The 15992-nt window shown below is 43.0% G+C and overlaps 2 protein-coding genes across 8 annotated transcripts in view; one reads left to right on the top strand and one right to left on the bottom strand.

Annotated features, from left to right (window-relative positions):
- The window catches only part of ERO1A (endoplasmic reticulum oxidoreductase 1 alpha), a 37088-nt gene extending 32438 nt beyond the window's left edge, over positions 1-4650 (top strand). For both annotated transcript variants that reach the window (XM_030562902.1, XM_030562901.1), the window contains 4 exons: positions 832-901; positions 1278-1364; positions 1589-1722; positions 4177-4650. In XM_030562902.1, coding sequence (XP_030418762.1) covers positions 832-901; positions 1278-1364; positions 1589-1722; positions 4177-4237 — 352 coding nt within the window. In that variant the 3' untranslated portion in view covers positions 4238-4650. The remainder of the gene's footprint in view (positions 1-831; positions 902-1277; positions 1365-1588; positions 1723-4176) is intronic.
- GPR137C (G protein-coupled receptor 137C) overlaps positions 1-15992 on the bottom strand; it is a 64656-nt gene that overhangs the window by 24683 nt on the left and 23981 nt on the right. For 3 of the 6 annotated variants that reach the window (XM_030562903.1, XM_030562905.1, XM_030562906.1), the window contains exons 5-7: positions 15807-15932; positions 15524-15642; positions 12738-13049 (exon numbers count right to left, since the gene is read on the bottom strand). In XM_030562903.1, coding sequence (XP_030418763.1) covers positions 12878-13049; positions 15524-15642; positions 15807-15932 — 417 coding nt within the window. In that variant the 3' untranslated portion in view covers positions 12738-12877. Of the gene's footprint in view, positions 1-6528; positions 9671-9802; positions 13050-15523; positions 15643-15806; positions 15933-15992 lie in introns of those variants that run through there. The other 3 variants (XM_030562907.1, XM_030562904.1, XM_030562908.1) reach the window with 3 other exon arrangements.

Raw genomic sequence — 15992 nt, 5'->3', positions numbered from 1 at the left:
AAATGTTTTAGAAAATGAGATTTTTTTTTCTGTAGTGGGATGGTATGGGTCAGCTGTTATTAATTGTTATTAGTAGTATTCCAGTGTACTCTCAGTAGTAATAATACCTAGCTGTCACACACAGCTTTTCATCAGTAGATCTCAAAGCGCTTCACATTCTTTTAATAGACTTAACTTCATAACACCCCGGTGGGACAGGGCAGTTCTGTTAGCGCAGAGAGGCTAAGTGGCTTGCCCAGATATCTGCATTCAAACGGTCAAACCAGGTACTAACCCCACTGTTTAATAGTTTAGGTTGTCTTTAAGCTTTCACAGAACTGAGTTTTAATAACTGTCTAGTTGTCAGTCCTGAAACTTACTTTCTATCTGACTGGTCTGCGGAACTCTAGTACTAGCTTTACGTTTCAGTCCAAAATCATTTAAAAAGAGATGGTTGTGGATATAGGGCAAGACTCTAATGTTGGATGTCTGGGGCAGGTCAGGTCAGATTAGAATCTGGCCCTCGGTCGCATAGGAGTTGCTGTAGTTCATCAGTTTCCCATGCCCGGTCTCCTATTGTTCGTGACTGAGACATGGATAACTCATTTTTATTATAAAAATGAGGTTTCCTATGAGAAGTTTAAGTGAATGCAATAGATTTCAATGATGAGATTCAGAGCCCAAATGACTTTTGAAAATGGAATTTAGATTCCTAAGTGACTTGGGTGTCTAATTGCCTTTGACTTTCAGTGAGACTTAGGAGCCAAAGTGCCTAAATCACTTGAAAATGGAGTGTAAGCTCCTGTCACTTAGGGATTTTTACAAATTTCACCATGTTTGTTCTTGCTTCAGGTCCTTCCCTTTGCATTTTGATGAAAACTCATTTTTTGCTGGAAATAAAAAGGAAGCTGCTAAACTAAAGGTAATTGTTCATCTTGTGCTCCCCTTCCTCAGACTACTTGCTGACAGGATAAAGTACTTCTCACGGTGGGTTATCAGACTGAATATGACATCATAAGACATTGATATGCTTAAGTTACTAGACCAGAAATATCCAGCTGGAGTAAACATATACACTAGTTTTCTTAGCACTTCTGGTAATGGTAGAAAGCTCAGATGCATCACAAAACCTGTCTGGGAAATGGGTACATGTAGGGTACAGCCTGCCTGATAGAGCCCCTAATACCTGAAAGCATTTCCTTAGGCACTAACTAATCGACGTGGTTTTTAAATCTCTTAATAACCATGTAACAATGATGTTTTGTATTTAAAAGTCCTCCTCTTTTTTTTTTTTTAAGGAGGAATTTAGGCTCCATTTTAGGAATATTTCAAGAATTATGGACTGCGTTGGGTGTTTAAAATGTCGCCTTTGGGGAAAGCTACAAGTAAGTCCAATAAGCAATTTGTTCTATTTGTACAGCACCTAGCACCAGGGTCCTGGTCCATGACTGGGGCTCCTTGGTGTTACTGCAACATACATAATAAATGAACCCACTCAGTTAAGATGACTTTGTTGTTTGTATGAATCTGTTCAAATAAAGTGATGGGAAGTGAAGTTAATTTGCTAACCAAATGGCACACTTACTACTGTTTTATTTACACTGCACAGACTCAGGGCTTAGGTACGGCACTGAAGATCCTCTTTTCACAAAAACTGATAGAAAACATGCCAGAAAGCGGCCCCTCTTACGGATTCCAGCTAACGAGACAAGAAATCATCTCCTTCTTCAATGCTTTTGGAAGGTTAGTTTAAAATTCTGTGTTTTGCTTTTTTCCAATCTAAATAAAATGTAAGGTGGTGCATGCAAATAAAAAACATGTACTGTGATTAGTAACTGCAGTGTTAACTCTTCAAAATCTGATCAAACTTCTTGATGATGACACTTCTAAACTTCAGTTGATGGTTTTGACATTGTTTAAAGTAGGAATAAACTAATGATTTCTGTTTCATTTTCTGTGATTTAAAGTTAATGCTCAAGGCTCTCATATGAAGAATTCAGAAGTCTGTACAAAATTGCATGTATCTGTTTTAGGAACACATTGTCCTTCAACAAAGGTACCCATTATCCGGCCTGTTCAGGGTGGAGGCTGACCTTAAAGCTTCTAAGTTTTAAAAGTAAATTGGTACATCTATTTACAAGAGTTCTGTTTAACAGGCATCCATCAGTTAGGCTCTTTGGGAGCTGGGGAGGTTTGGCTGACAGTAGCTGTGGATAAAAGAAGCCTTTCAAAAGAAAGACGGGTACATGCTGCCCCTTTGTTCTGTTAACAGGTCTGGAGTTCTTAGTTGGCTAACAGGTTTTCTGTGAGATTCTTTGCACCAAGTTGCTGGCTTTTAAAGTTTCGTAATCCTGGTTTATAGCTACATTAATTTCAAACCAAGCCTCTGAGTATTATCCCCAGTAACGCCAGTTAGTAGCACATGGCAGGGGGAAAACTCCAGGGTAGATAAGTTGGTCTGGAAAACATTAAGCCCTTTCTTCAGCGGGTTGACATTTTTCAGCTTGGGCTGAGACACAAAAAATAAACTACTCAGTGTGCTGCCATGCTTTTTAAAAGGGAGTTCTGGCTACTGCAGTTCACTTTGTGATGTGCTGATTTAATGGGACCTTAGAAAACAGCTTGTATGAAACGGGGAGTACTCCACAGGTGAATATTTCCAAAGGAAGCTGATTAATGACACTGAGATTCCCCCCTCCCCATCATTCCCCCCCCCCCCCCCCGCCATGTCCTTTTATGTGCTAAAGTACTATGAACGAGTGTCAACCCCAGTATGAAGCTGTATTCAGCAATAAGGGTCTTTCATTCCACTTTCTCTTCCCATCTATACCGGCTGGAAGTGCTTTGTAAAACAAATATTTAACTACATCAAGACAAACTGAAATGTTCTTTACTCCATCATATGTTTGTAAATGACCTTCAGATCAGCTAGGTCGGTATCCTGTATTTCAGTGGTTCCCGAACTGGGGTTTGTGAACTCCTGGAGGTTCGCTAAGTGTTACAGGTTCTCGGGGAAAAATTCCCTAATGGTGGACAGAGCTGTTCCTAGGAACTCCGGCCACCATGGGGCTAGCAGCCTGGAGCCCCTAGACTTCCAAGATCAAAGCAAGCATCTCTATCACACTGAGGAGATTTAAACTTCAGGTATCCTTATAAGAAATGGAAAGGGAGGCGGATATTTTTTGCTGTTTTTAAAATTAAATAGGCAGCTACTATTGTTTTAAAAATGATTATGAAGAGCAAGTTTAAGCTTTGTTGTAACGTGCGTTGTTTGCCTGGACTGCTCAAGACCTGAATGCTTGTGTAGGAGGAACTCTTTGACTGGTTTCTTAAATACCTTCCTCCTGTTTCATATCTGATACTCCTTGATGAAACATAGGAGCTTTGTCTTCTAACAGCCTTATTCAAAGTGATACAGCTACAAAAGTGAGATCTTGGAAGAGTGTTCCCGTTTTCATAATGTAATAAAATACTGTGATGATGAATAATAATAGTGTGTAATAAGCATGTCATAAAACAAAATTTTATATTTCCAAGATCACTGCTTTTATAATTTATACTCAGGTAAAGGAGAAAATCCCTGGAAATATTCATTTTTAGGAGTGGGTTTGCGAGACTTGACATTTTAGTGAAAGGGGTTCACAGGTTGTTAAAGTTTGGGAACCACTGCTCTGTTTGAAACGAGAATACAATGAAGGAGCATACATTGCTGTAAAAACATGAGAAGTTCAGCAAGGGACTTGCCTTGGTGATTTTCTCACTGATGCCAAACCTCCAGTAGCAAAGTGCATTTTGCAATAAACTGACTTGGTGTGCGCACTTCAGAAACTTTGAAAATAAACACCAGTTTATCTGTAAGTTGTTTCGACAACCTCTGAATGGCTGTTTTAATTGTATAGTTGGCTTCATAACAACCTCTGTTGAGCAAGTGTATTTGACCACACCTGAGCTAACGTTCTATTTAGGAAGGGTCCGCTTCTCTTACCCTGATTGAGAATGTATAATAATTTTACATCTGGTTTTAAAATGAGTCAGCAAAACTTGTTTCAGTTCCATAATCCCTTTTAACATGCAAAATCCTTAGCTGCAAGAACTGTTTTCTAATGTTATTTACCTTTATAGAAAAACATTTAAAATGAGACTTTTTGTGTATTTTAGATTTCTCTGAACTTTTTTCCTCCTTTCTCTTGCTTACAGGATTTCAACTAGCATTAGAGAGCTGGAAAACTTCAAGAACTTGTTACGAAATGTACAGTGAATTTGTCTGACGGAAAAAGACTGACCTTTTTAATTGTTTTCTATAAAACAGAGGAAAATCATATTTCCTTCACACTTCAGGCAACCAAAAAAGGAAAAGACACTGGAAGAACTCTTCACTTTACAGAATGATTGCGTCAGTAACCTGCTGAGACCAAGTCTTTTGTACAAAGAAGCTGCTTTTTGTAAAGGGGTGGGGTGGGGAAGAAAGATTTGTTTATGTGTAAAGTAAAATGATCAATTTTTATTTTTTGAAGATAATTTTGAACAATTGACTAATGATTTAAATATGTGCTGCACTCCTTCCTTGGGTAAAACGTACCTGTTTTTGTCTGCCTCTGGAAATTGATGGTGTTGGTGAAAATGTGACGCTAGACAAATGCAGAAATACAAAATACAAGTATAGTAACTCACTAGGGGTTTTCTGTGTTCTGTAGTTTCTTCCAGACCTCACCATTTAAGTTGTTTTAAGGGCAACATTTTGTGAGGGCGTAAAATAGAAAAAAAACTCTTCCCTTGGTACAGTCCTGGGGCATACTACACTGTAGCTTAGAGGATCTACCTACACTTCATAGTTGATGCTATATAAAGAACTGCTCCGTGTCCCCTCTAAGAGTTTGTCAACAGGAGAAAGCTGCACCAATTGAACTAAAGGTGTGATTCTAAAGCAGTGCAAATCCCTGTATGGATGCACTTTATTTCAGTTACCAGGCTTGTTACAGTTTAGCTCAAGTCAATTATAGCAGTTTAGCTCAAACTGATTACTAAGTGATCACACAGAGGTTTGTGTCAATTTAAATCCATTTAAAAAACCCAGTTAAAGTGAAACTGGTGAAACCCTGTGTAGACAAAGCCTAAAACAGTATTTTGCTCTGACTACACTTTCCCCTTAACCCTGTTTTAGAAGGGTAACTGGAGTACAATATGCTGAGTCTGACTCCTAGTCAAAGCCAGAATGGTTCTGTACAAATGAATCTCAGTGCATCAGCAATCAGTGCAGGTCTTAAAGGTTGCCAGACACTTCTTCCCCAGAGGCTGAGAGAAGACTGGCACATCTCCCTCAGCAGATGAGAAACTTCTAGTGTAATTCCCAGGGAATTACAGACCAGTCAGCTTAACTTCTCTACCCAGAAAGATAGTGGAGCAAATGATTAAGCAATCAGTTTGCAAATATCTAGAAGATAATAAGGTAAGTCAGTCAGCATGGGTTTGTCAAGAACAAATTGTGGCAAACCAATCTGATAGCTTTCTCTGACAGGGTAACAAGCTTTGTGGATGGGGGGAAGTGGTAGATGTGGTATATCTTGACTTTAGTAAAGCTTCTGATACGGTCTCACATGACCTCAAACTAGGGAAATGCAACCTAGATGGAGCTACTATAAGGTGGGTGCAAAACTAGTTGGAAAATCGTTCCTAGAGAGTAGTTATGAGTGGTTCACAGTGATGATAGAAGAGCATAACGAGGGGGTCCCATAGAGATCAGTTCTGGGTCTGGTTCTGTTCAGTATCTTCGTCAATGATTTGGATAATGGAATACAGCGTATACTTATAAAGTTTGAAGATGGTACCAAGCTGGGAGAGGTTGCAAGTGCTTTGGAGGATAGGATTAAAATTCAAAATCATCTGGACAAACTGGAGAAATGGTCTGAAGTAAATAGGATGAAATTCAATAAGGACAAATGCAAAGTGCTCCCTTTAGGGAGAAACAATCACACATGTACAAACTGGGAAATGACTGCCTAGGAAGGCATACTGTGGGAAGAGATCTGGAGGTCATAGTAGACCATAAGCTAAATAAGAGTCAGTAACCCTTGCAGGAAAACCCCCCCAAAACCCTAAAATCTGGGATGTATTAGCAGGACCATTGTAAGTAAGACAATATAGTAATTCTTCTGCTCTACTCTGCCCTGATTAGGCCTCAACTGGAGTATTGTGTCCAGTTCTGGGTGCCACATTACAGGAAAGATTTGGACAAACTGAAGGAAGTCCAGAGAAGAACAACAAAAAAAGATTAAAGATCTAGAAATGTGACTGATGAGGGAAGATGGAAAAAATTGGGTTTGTTTAGTCTAGAAAAGAGATGACAGAGGGAACATAAATTTTCAAGCACATAAAAGGTTGTTACAAGGAGGGAGAAAAATTATTGTTCTTAATCTAAGGATAGGACAAGAAGCAATGGGCTTAAATTGCAGCAAGGTAGGTTGAGGTTGGACATTAAGAAAAAAACTTCCTGTCAGGGTGGTTAAGCACTGGAATAAGTTGCCTACGGCTCTTGTGGAATCTTCATCATTGGAAATTTTTAAGAGCAGGTTAGACAAACACCTGTCAGGTATGGTCTAGATAATACCTAAGCCTGCCATGATTGTAGGGGCCTGGACCTCTTGAGGTCCCTTCCAGTCCTATGATTCTACATACCAACAAGATGCTGGGAAAAGGGATGCCAGGGTTCCCCCCAAGAGTGCTATCTCTGGGCCCTGGTCCTGGGTTTCATTCTCAATGTGCCTTACCTTGGCTAATGTGTGTCTGAAGTTTGGATTTCCAAAAGCTGCTCTCAGGATGGAGGAAAATGTTCTTCCCTGCTCCACCACCCTGGCATGTATGAGGAAAGACGTGTACATGAGCATATGCCTCCTCTCTTCCTCACAATCTCTGACCAACAGCATTGTGCCAGTCAAGATTGGTACTGGTTCCTAGCTCTCCAATAACTGTCCCAGCTGCAACAGGTCAGACAGTATGTTTCACTCTGGAAAACTGAGCAACTGTAGGGCCTGACTCCTCCATTGTTGGTTGGAAAAAGCAATTCTTTCCCCAACCAGGAATGCACTGAGAAGGTCTTTGTCAAGTGCAGCGCCCCTACTCTTGCTTGCATTTTTTCTGAGCAAGCAGCAGTGGCAAAATTGGGTAGAACCTGCTCTGTTCCCCTCCTCTGCTGCCAACTCTCAAAAGTTTCTTGGTCATGACAGTCACATGTATTTTTTTCCAAGCCCTGGCTTTTAACTAACCTCCATCACATCTGGCAACATCCACCACTGGGTTTCATTGTCCAGTGCAACCAACCACTGGTTAAACACTGTTCCTGGAAGGAAATCACCTCAGTCTTTTGCTGTTTGATAATGATGGCAGCAGCGGCTAGGGTTATGTGCTAAACTCTACTCCCTTAGGGAAAAGGAGGAAAATGGGTGGATTTTTTAAGTTACCAGATTTTCTGCTATCAAGTTAGTGACTCAGCATGCAAGTTCTGTTCTACCACCAAGAGTGGGTATGTGTCATGAGTAGGGCAGGCTGCTTTCATGCAAAGCTACAAATCATTTTGATTTCCATCACTAGGCAATGCAGAAAAGGATGGACATGGAATGCTCTTTGAGCCAAGAGGTAGGCCCAGCCTTTGTTATATTGATCATGTTTAGCAGGGTAGTGTCACTGGGCAAGATAGCGCATATAGACACAGTCACAACAGGCCCGGCTCTGGAGAGCTTAGGATCTAAATAGGCCCAATGGGTGGGACAGGGGAAGGGGAAAAACACCTGTGCAGCAGGAGGGTGGCCACTGGCAAGGTAGTGCCATGGCTTATTGAGGTGGGGGAATTTAGTTAGGAGGGGATCAGCAGAAGAGAGGGGACCATTTGAGGGAAGGGGGACTGGGCAGGGGAGAAGAGACAGAGGGTAGGTGTGGAATAAAGCTGAGGTGAAGGGACTGGGGGAAGGGAGATGGTTGGAACAAAGAGCCAAGCAGCACAGGGCAGAGACAGTGCAGTTAACATTGTAAAAAAGTTCTGTTTAGAGGTCCCTGCTCTGGCAGCTGCTGCTACTGGTTGGAGTCCCCAAGATCACAGGCAGGGAGGCACCAGCTGGGTGCTGCTTTGCCCCTAGAGGGAGAGGGGGGCTGAGGGTATGGGGGACCCTAGCTCGATCTTATTTTATTCCTCCTCACCCTGCAAAGCAGTCCCTGCATTGGCTGCTTCTGGCAGCTTAGTGACATGACTGGCTCCAGGCCTGGCTGGTCTTCGCGCAGGTAACGAGGAGGGAAGCTAAATGTGATGTTCTTTGGCGAGTGCTTGCTCATATCACTTCCAGTTAGGTGTATGCACACACCCTGTGCACAGATGTTGGAAACTTTTCCCTAGCAGCTACCCGTCAGGCCAGCTATGGAGCCCCCCAGAGCACCAAGATAATGTTCTATATATGACCCTGCTGGTCTAATGCCCCTCGAGTTCCTCCTTACCCCCAGTGCAGTTGTTGGAACAGTGGTCTCTTGCTGGCAAGTGCTCCCCTAAGCCCTAGCTCTTCTACTTATCTTTGTATATAGTTACCCATTGTTAGTTCATTGTCCTCTTTAGTTGTTAAGTATGGTCTTTAGCAGTTGGGGGGGGGTGGGGACTTCCTCTTCGCAGGGCTCCAGGACATGCAGCCCCAGAGCTTCAAATGCTGTAGCTCCTGCAGCAAGCCTCTGCCCGTGGGCAACCCGCACACCTTCTGTCTTTGGTGTCTGGGAGAGGCCCATCAGATCTGCAAGATCTCTAAGCCTCACAAGAGAGGAGGGATGTTTGCCTGAAACAACTCCTCATGGAGTCTCCCCCTCTCCCCACAATGCCTGACACACATACCTCAGGTGCCTTGTCCACTCTCCCTGTGGGTGTGTTACTGGCTCAGGAGGTGCTGCCCCCCAGGCCTGGCATGTTGTCTCCCCCCAAAATGAGTTTTAAGTGCATCATGCTACAGGGCCCAGAGCCTCCACTTACTTATCTGCTTTGTTACAGCAGAGGATGGGTTCTCAGCTCATCCCATCCCCAGAGGGCACTTGGCTAGAATCAAGGCTGGGTGCACGGGCCAGAAGTATGTTTCCCTGTAAAGGAAAACTCCATTGAAGCACGTCGGCTGCTCTGATACCACACCTTGTGCTTATGAACTGGGGAGAGGAGTGTTAGAGCCGTTTCTTCCTACATTCTAAAGAGCAGACACAGAGGGTTGCAGGACAGAATAAGGTGCGGGCAGGAGGGGTGAGATGCAATGTCAAGCGTAGCTTGCACCTCACCTTGAGGAAGGTCAGGCCCTCACTGCTCTTACCCACCTATCTTCATTCTGCTTCGTGCTGCAGCCGCACGCATCTACTGCTCTTGTTACAAATCCAGAGTCACTAAGAGGCCCTGAGTCACCTCGTGGATTGGCAAGTTGCAGACTGGGCTCTGCAGAGATCTTATGCCTGTGATTTTCCTGCATCGAGAGTCACTTGACCCTTCCAGCCGATCCACCTTAGGACAGCTCTCCTACAAGATGTGGCTGGTGGGTGCCATGGGGAATGCTTGTGAAGGAGGCCGAGACCCAGATAGTAGTATCACTTTCCTCAGTTTGTTCTTCAAGCCAGAAGATTCCTCTTAGACTTACACTCAGAGCCTTTATAGGAGTGTCCCTTTAGCAAGCGAGTGGAAGCTGGATCTCTGCAGGAATGTAGCAATAGGGGGGTAAAGAGAAATAACATGGCTTAAATATTTTAAGTTGGAGTAGAGTCCACTGATGAGTGGACAAGTGATGCAGAAACCCCAGTTGGCAGAACTCAGCCCAGATGCCCATAAATAGCACAGAAGAATTCTTTATTCAACATAGTAGTGCTTGGTTACAGTTTAGTGAACAACAACAAATAGGTACATTCATTGGCCACAGCTTCCTGGTGCAACCAGCTCTCAACTGGCTGCGAAGCTGAGAAAAACAGTTAAACCATTACCAAAAAACAAAAAAAAAAAAAAAGTGGAATGAAAGGCAACTATGCATATAAAAGTCATTGTACACGTCAGCTATAAATTACTTCTGTAAAACACAAGGCCGGCCCCACGCCGAGCGGTCGCAGTTCTGACATTAATGGCCATCCATACAAAGTAATAAAAAACAAAAAATGTTTGCTAGTCACTCACTGGTACACACTTAAGCAACGAGACTCACGGCCCTGATCTGTGATCCTAATGAGAGGAAGATCATCTTGTCGTTCTGTGCGTCAGTGCAATATGAACAATGAGCTGGTAGCCCTTTTTTTTTTTTTTTGCGCAACACTCCCTTCCCTCCAAAGGAAACTTAAAGTGCTCCTAGTGCTTTGGACTCTTTTCTTTTAAGCAAGAACAGGGGCCAGTGGCTGAACTTTGAGTCTTTGGTGACTTATGGGAGGGGAAGAGAAAGACTGCGGCTGGAGTCCAGGTCCTTAGCTAGTTTCACCATAAGTCAAGCGGCGATCAAGACAGAGCAACCGGTTTCTGAATCCCACCCTAGGTAATGAGACGGGTCGTACAATGGAAGCTAAAATAAATCTCCTTTCTAGCTCAAGTATTGGAGCGAGAAGGATCCAGTGATCTGCCAAGAATAGTCTCTGAGCCTTTAGAGGAAAGAGCACGGGTTGCCTTGGTTTTGGACCAGTGAGCAAGAGTGTAAAATGAGGACATTAGAGGACCTGCTACACCTCGAGCCAGCTGCTCAGTTTCTGGGTGGGGGTTATACAGAGAGAGGGGGTTCAGAAGTAGCTCAGTAACAGCAAGGATGTCGATATGCTCATGGGGCACTCAAATGTTTTCCCCACACAGATCCTAGGCCTGCCCCCAAGTCTCTGTTACCTTCTTTGAGAACCAAAGCGTCTATTTTTGGAAAAGTGTGTGTGTGTGTGTGTGTGTGTGTGTGTGTCCCCGTCTGTCCATCCGTCCGTCCCCCACCATACAGCTGTGAGCCTGGGAATCAGCATTTTAAAGGCTCGACAGTCGCTTCAGTCATGTTCCATGTGCCAGCGGTATCCCCACTTGTCTATGGGGGGGACACGACACTTCCCCACTGTCCTACAGATTATGTGGCCCTGCTCAGTCCCTCAGTGAAGTTTTACTCTAATATCAAATCTTAATTCAAGTTTAAAAACAAAGCACACCCTTGGAAAGTGCATGCAGTTGATGGAAGAAGCTAGTCCTGCTGATCAGCAACATATGCCAACTGTTTCCAGTTTCAGCTTCAAAAGGAATGCTAAAGGTGGAGAGATCCTGGGGGAAGTCTACTACAGGCTGGAGATAGCAGCTCTGTCAGAGAGGCATGCTTTTCCTTGTAGGAGCTACTAATCTGTGTAAACCAACAGTGTATTTAAGAGCTCACTTTAGAGCCTAATCCAAACACCTGTGCATCCTTACGGCCACATCTTGCTTTCCTGTTTTGAATAGGGTGCTTTTAGATACAGTTAAAAAAAAGTGATTTAAAGGCCAACATCCTGCCAGAATAAAATCCTGGCTGTTAAAAAGCCTACACCATTCCATTAAATGCTTCTCGCTCACTAGACCCACCCTCCAGTGCACACCCTGCAATGAGATGCCAACATTTATCTAATACTTCAATGCGAGGGCCCCCCTTAGTTCAGGTCACATTGCACTACTTTTACAGTGCAGTCAGCAGAATGTCATGGGACACTTATTCCTCAAACAGTCTGAAAAGACAGGAGAACTCGAAGTTTTGAGGCAGTCCCAAATAGTGGCATGCAGGTATCACATTGCAGGCTTCATGATTTTGGTCAGAGAAAGCAGCCATGAAAGCGAAGAGAAGTTTTCATGTTCTAAGAATGATCTCTAGCTTATATTCAGTCAGGATAAATATAAAATTGCTATTCTCTCAAAGGCAGATTAAGCACTGGCTCCACTAGGGAATGCAGTGAACAGATCCTAATATGAAAGAAGCCGTGTTATGGATGGGTTTGGGCCGAAATAAAAATGCTCATGCCACTCTTATCCAGACTAACTGCTAGGTTTGCTTGAAGAAGCCACCCTGCAAGAAGCAGGCCTCATTGCCACATGCTCTCACCACGGTAACCACACTCATTCTGTTCGCTTTAGGTGGCACTTTTCTGTTTAAAAAAAAGAGCAGAGCTTGTTACTTTTCTGTGACCTTCATGCTAGTACAAGCCATTGAGTTCAGGCTTTTAAAGGCCTTCGCAACATTCATGCTTGAAGGTTAGCTTTAACCCACAGTCCAGCTAAAAGCGCTTTAGCAGTCTTCTGCCCTGAGGACCGAGTTAGAGTAAGCCCACATCCCCAGCAAAAAGACACTACATTTGTCTTGCGTGAATATGGCACATTATACATTAGGTAACTTTCTTCATTAGTGTAAATCCCACACAGTTTCTCTGAAGAGGGCGCATTTGTCCTTGGAGTGGATCAGGTCGCAGAGTGCAGCACGGCCTGCGTATCGACACGCCTGTCTTCGCAGGACGATCGCACCTCTCCCAGCTACGGATGTGCAGTTAAAAAGGGGAACATGGAACAGACGCGGCTGTTCCAAAGGGAAGTCTAAGTGTGAGGTGTTCCTTCAGAATGTGCAGATAAAAGTGCAAATACGCACTTGATGTTGGTCTAGTGAGTCAGCTCTGGTGCTTCTAGCTGCCAATGAGCATCTTGAGAAGACTGGACCCCCCCCACCCCATCCCTCCAAAAAAGCTCCCAGAGATTTTTCACCTTCCCTTTGCTACACGGTACCATGAGTAACAGTTTTACATACCACACGCAGCTTAAGTCTCCAGGTCCTGGGTTACAGCTGCTAGAGAGAATGGAATGTTTGTGCAGATGGAGTTAGATGTTTGGAGAATGATCGTACTCTCACGAAAGCCACCCCAAGAGAAGTGAATCTTGACGGGCTCTTCAGTTCTGTGGCGTGGAGTATAAGCTGTGGTGATTGTTAGCTTCCAAATCACTACACGTGAAGAGCAGCGGGGCGGTGTCTGGCTTAGGTCCACTCAGATAGGGAATAACCGCACAGCTATCGCTCCCAGTCAGAGTGCCATACCAGCCGGAGCACGGAGGGGTAGCCAAGCTTTGGGAGAAGAATGGGAAATACTGGTTAGAGACGGGAGTCTAGCGTTATCCCAGGATTGTGCTGTCTAGCGCTGGAGTTTTAATGCAAAACAGAAGTTGAAAGTAGCTTCAGCTAGGAAGCTTTGTCCAAAGCTTCAACTTTCCAGAGGTGACCAGTGATTTTGGTGCTCAAGTTGACATCTTAAAGGGTCCTTAATTTTCAGAGAGTGGGTGTCCAGCACCTAAGACGTCAGGCCCTTTCCAATGGGTGTCATAAGCTAAGCATCTCCCTCCCCTCCCCCAAAAGCAGCTGTCAAGTGATGAAAAATCAGTCATGCCATTAACCGCACTGTTAAACTAGAGAATATCCAAAAATATTGAAAATGGTGTTTGCTACATTAATATATTAATGTTAATAAGGGTACAGTGCTCAATTACAAATATTTGCACTATAAAACAAAAATTTTCAACTCGCCTCATACAAGTACTGTAATGCAATACCTTTATCAGGAAAGTTGATCTTACAAATGTAGAAATAGGTAAAAAAACCTGCATTCAAAATAAAATGAACAGTATAAAACTTTTGAGCCCACAAGTCCACTCAGTCCCACTTCTTGGCCAGCCAAATCACTCAGACAAGGTTGGTTTCAATTTTCAGGCAATAATGCTGCCTGCCTCTTGTTTGCATCACCTGAAAGTGAGAAGAGGTGTTCATATGGCACTGTAGTAGCCGGCATTGCAAGATATTTAGTGCCAGAGGCACTAAAGATTCATAGGTTCCTTCATGCTTCAACCACCAATCAAGAGGACGTGTGTCCATGCTGATGATGGGTTCTGCTTGATAACAATCCAAAGCAGAGTGAACCGATGTATGTTCATTTTCATCATCTGAGTCAGATGCTACCAGCATAAGGCTCAGTTTCTTTTTTCGTGGTTCGGGTTCTGAAGTTTCTGCATCGGAGTGTTGCTCTTTTAAGACTTCTAAAAGCCTTCTCCACACCTTGTCCCTCTAGGATTTTGCAAGGCACTTCAATTCTTAAACCTTGGGTCAAATGCTGTGAGATTTCTACAGCTACATAAGTACCTTCTTTGCATTTTGTCAAATCTGTTGTGAAAGTGTTCTTAAAACCAATATGTGCTGGGTCATCACCCAAGACTGCTATAACATGAAATATATGCAGAATGCAGGTGAAACAGAGCAGGAGACAAAAAAAATTCTCTACCTAAGGAGTAGAGTCACAAGTTTAATTGATGCATTTTTTTTTTAAATGAGCATCATCAGCATGCAAGCATGTGCTCTGGAATGGTGGCTGAAGTATGAAGGGGCATAGGAATGTTTAGCATATCTCGCATGTAAATACCCTGCAGTGCCGCCTACAGAAGTGTCATGTGAATATCTGTTTTTCACTTTCAGGTGACCTTGTAAATAAGAAGCAGGCAGCAGTATCTCCTGTCAATGTAAACAAACTTGTTTGTCTTAGCGATTGGCATACTAAGAAGGAGGACTGAGTGGACTTGTAGGCGCTAAAGTTTTACACTGTTTTGTTTGAGTGCAGTTATGCAATCTCTATCATGAAAGGGAAAATCTGCAGTTTGGTTATATTTCAGTACTTGTATGAGGTGAATTGAAAAATATTTCATTTATCATTTTTACTGTACATACATTTGTAAATCAAAAATATTAAGAAAGTACTGTGCACTATTCTGTGTTGTAATTAAAATAAATATTGAAAATGTAGAAATTAAATATTTTGGATGTTTTTCAAGTGGTAGTCTATTGTTATAAGTGTGATTATTTTAGGGCTGTCAATTAATTGCTGTTAACTCACATGATTAACTCAAATTAAAGCCAATATACACAAGTTCACTTGTCACTTCTAGGACTGTTGGTATTTCTAGAGCACCCATCACACCAAGATGAGCTCAGAGAAATCCCTGGACCTCAGCCTGGGGAGAACACTACACCCCACTAAATTTTCATACATCTTGTGTCTCAAGATTGTTATAAAGCAATAATTGTTACTCCAGAAAAAAAAAAAAAAAAAAAAAAAAAAAAACCCAACCCATCCCCTCCCCCCAACCACACACACACACTTTACCCAGGACTTTCTGCAGCTTGCAAGTCTTCACCAGGAAATCAGCAGTTTTTAGTTTACAGGTACACATGCCTGTAAACTTCTATGCATTTTAACAAAGACTCCTCTTCTCCGACTTTAAGCACACAAGAGTGCCCTGATTTTCAATGGTGGTTAGCATCTGTAGCCAAAGTCCATGATTTCCACCAGGGTAAGTTCAGATCTCAGGTCCTTAGTGCAAGCCAAAGCTTACACTACGAACTGCCTTATTTATTTGGTCTACCAGTTCTAGGCCCCTTTGCCCGGAAAGATTCTTTGGCTTAAGAGAGCAGGAGTTGGCTGCTCTGTAGACACTATTTGTTGCTCACACACAAGAGTCATATGGCGATTCTGAATATCCAAACAGCTCCCAACCTACCTTCCTCCTTCTCTCGTACCAAGTCTTGACAAATCATCGTCACTGTCGTATCGCCTTGGATTGTCAAAGAAGTACGCTCTGGAGCTATAACTATGACTGTTTATCATGCCAGCTGGTGTCTGTTGATAGAGGGGGGAAGTTTGTTTTTTTAAAAAGCATCCAACTGTTTCTAGAGATTATGTAGTGGAAAGAGCTATTTAGCTAGAGTAAATCAGACAAGTTTCATGTGCAAAGAGCAACTTGAAAAAGATCTTAACCCTAGAGCAATTAGTTCATATCCTACCAAATTCTGAGTTAGCCTCTGAGCCCGGAAGAACAGCACCACAAAACTGGTTGGCACCAGCTCCCAGAGGAAGAGGACTACTCCAAACACCACATATTCTTCACCACTGACTTCTTCTGCATGCATCTGGAAACAGGGGTTATGGTTAAACATGGAGGGTTGTGTTTTTAAAACACTTTTGAAAAA

Source organism: Gopherus evgoodei, chromosome 4 (assembly GCF_007399415.2).
Source record: "Gopherus evgoodei ecotype Sinaloan lineage chromosome 4, rGopEvg1_v1.p, whole genome shotgun sequence".
NCBI lineage: Eukaryota > Metazoa > Chordata > Testudines > Testudinidae > Gopherus > Gopherus evgoodei.
This window is presented reverse-complemented; position numbering and strand designations above follow the sequence as displayed.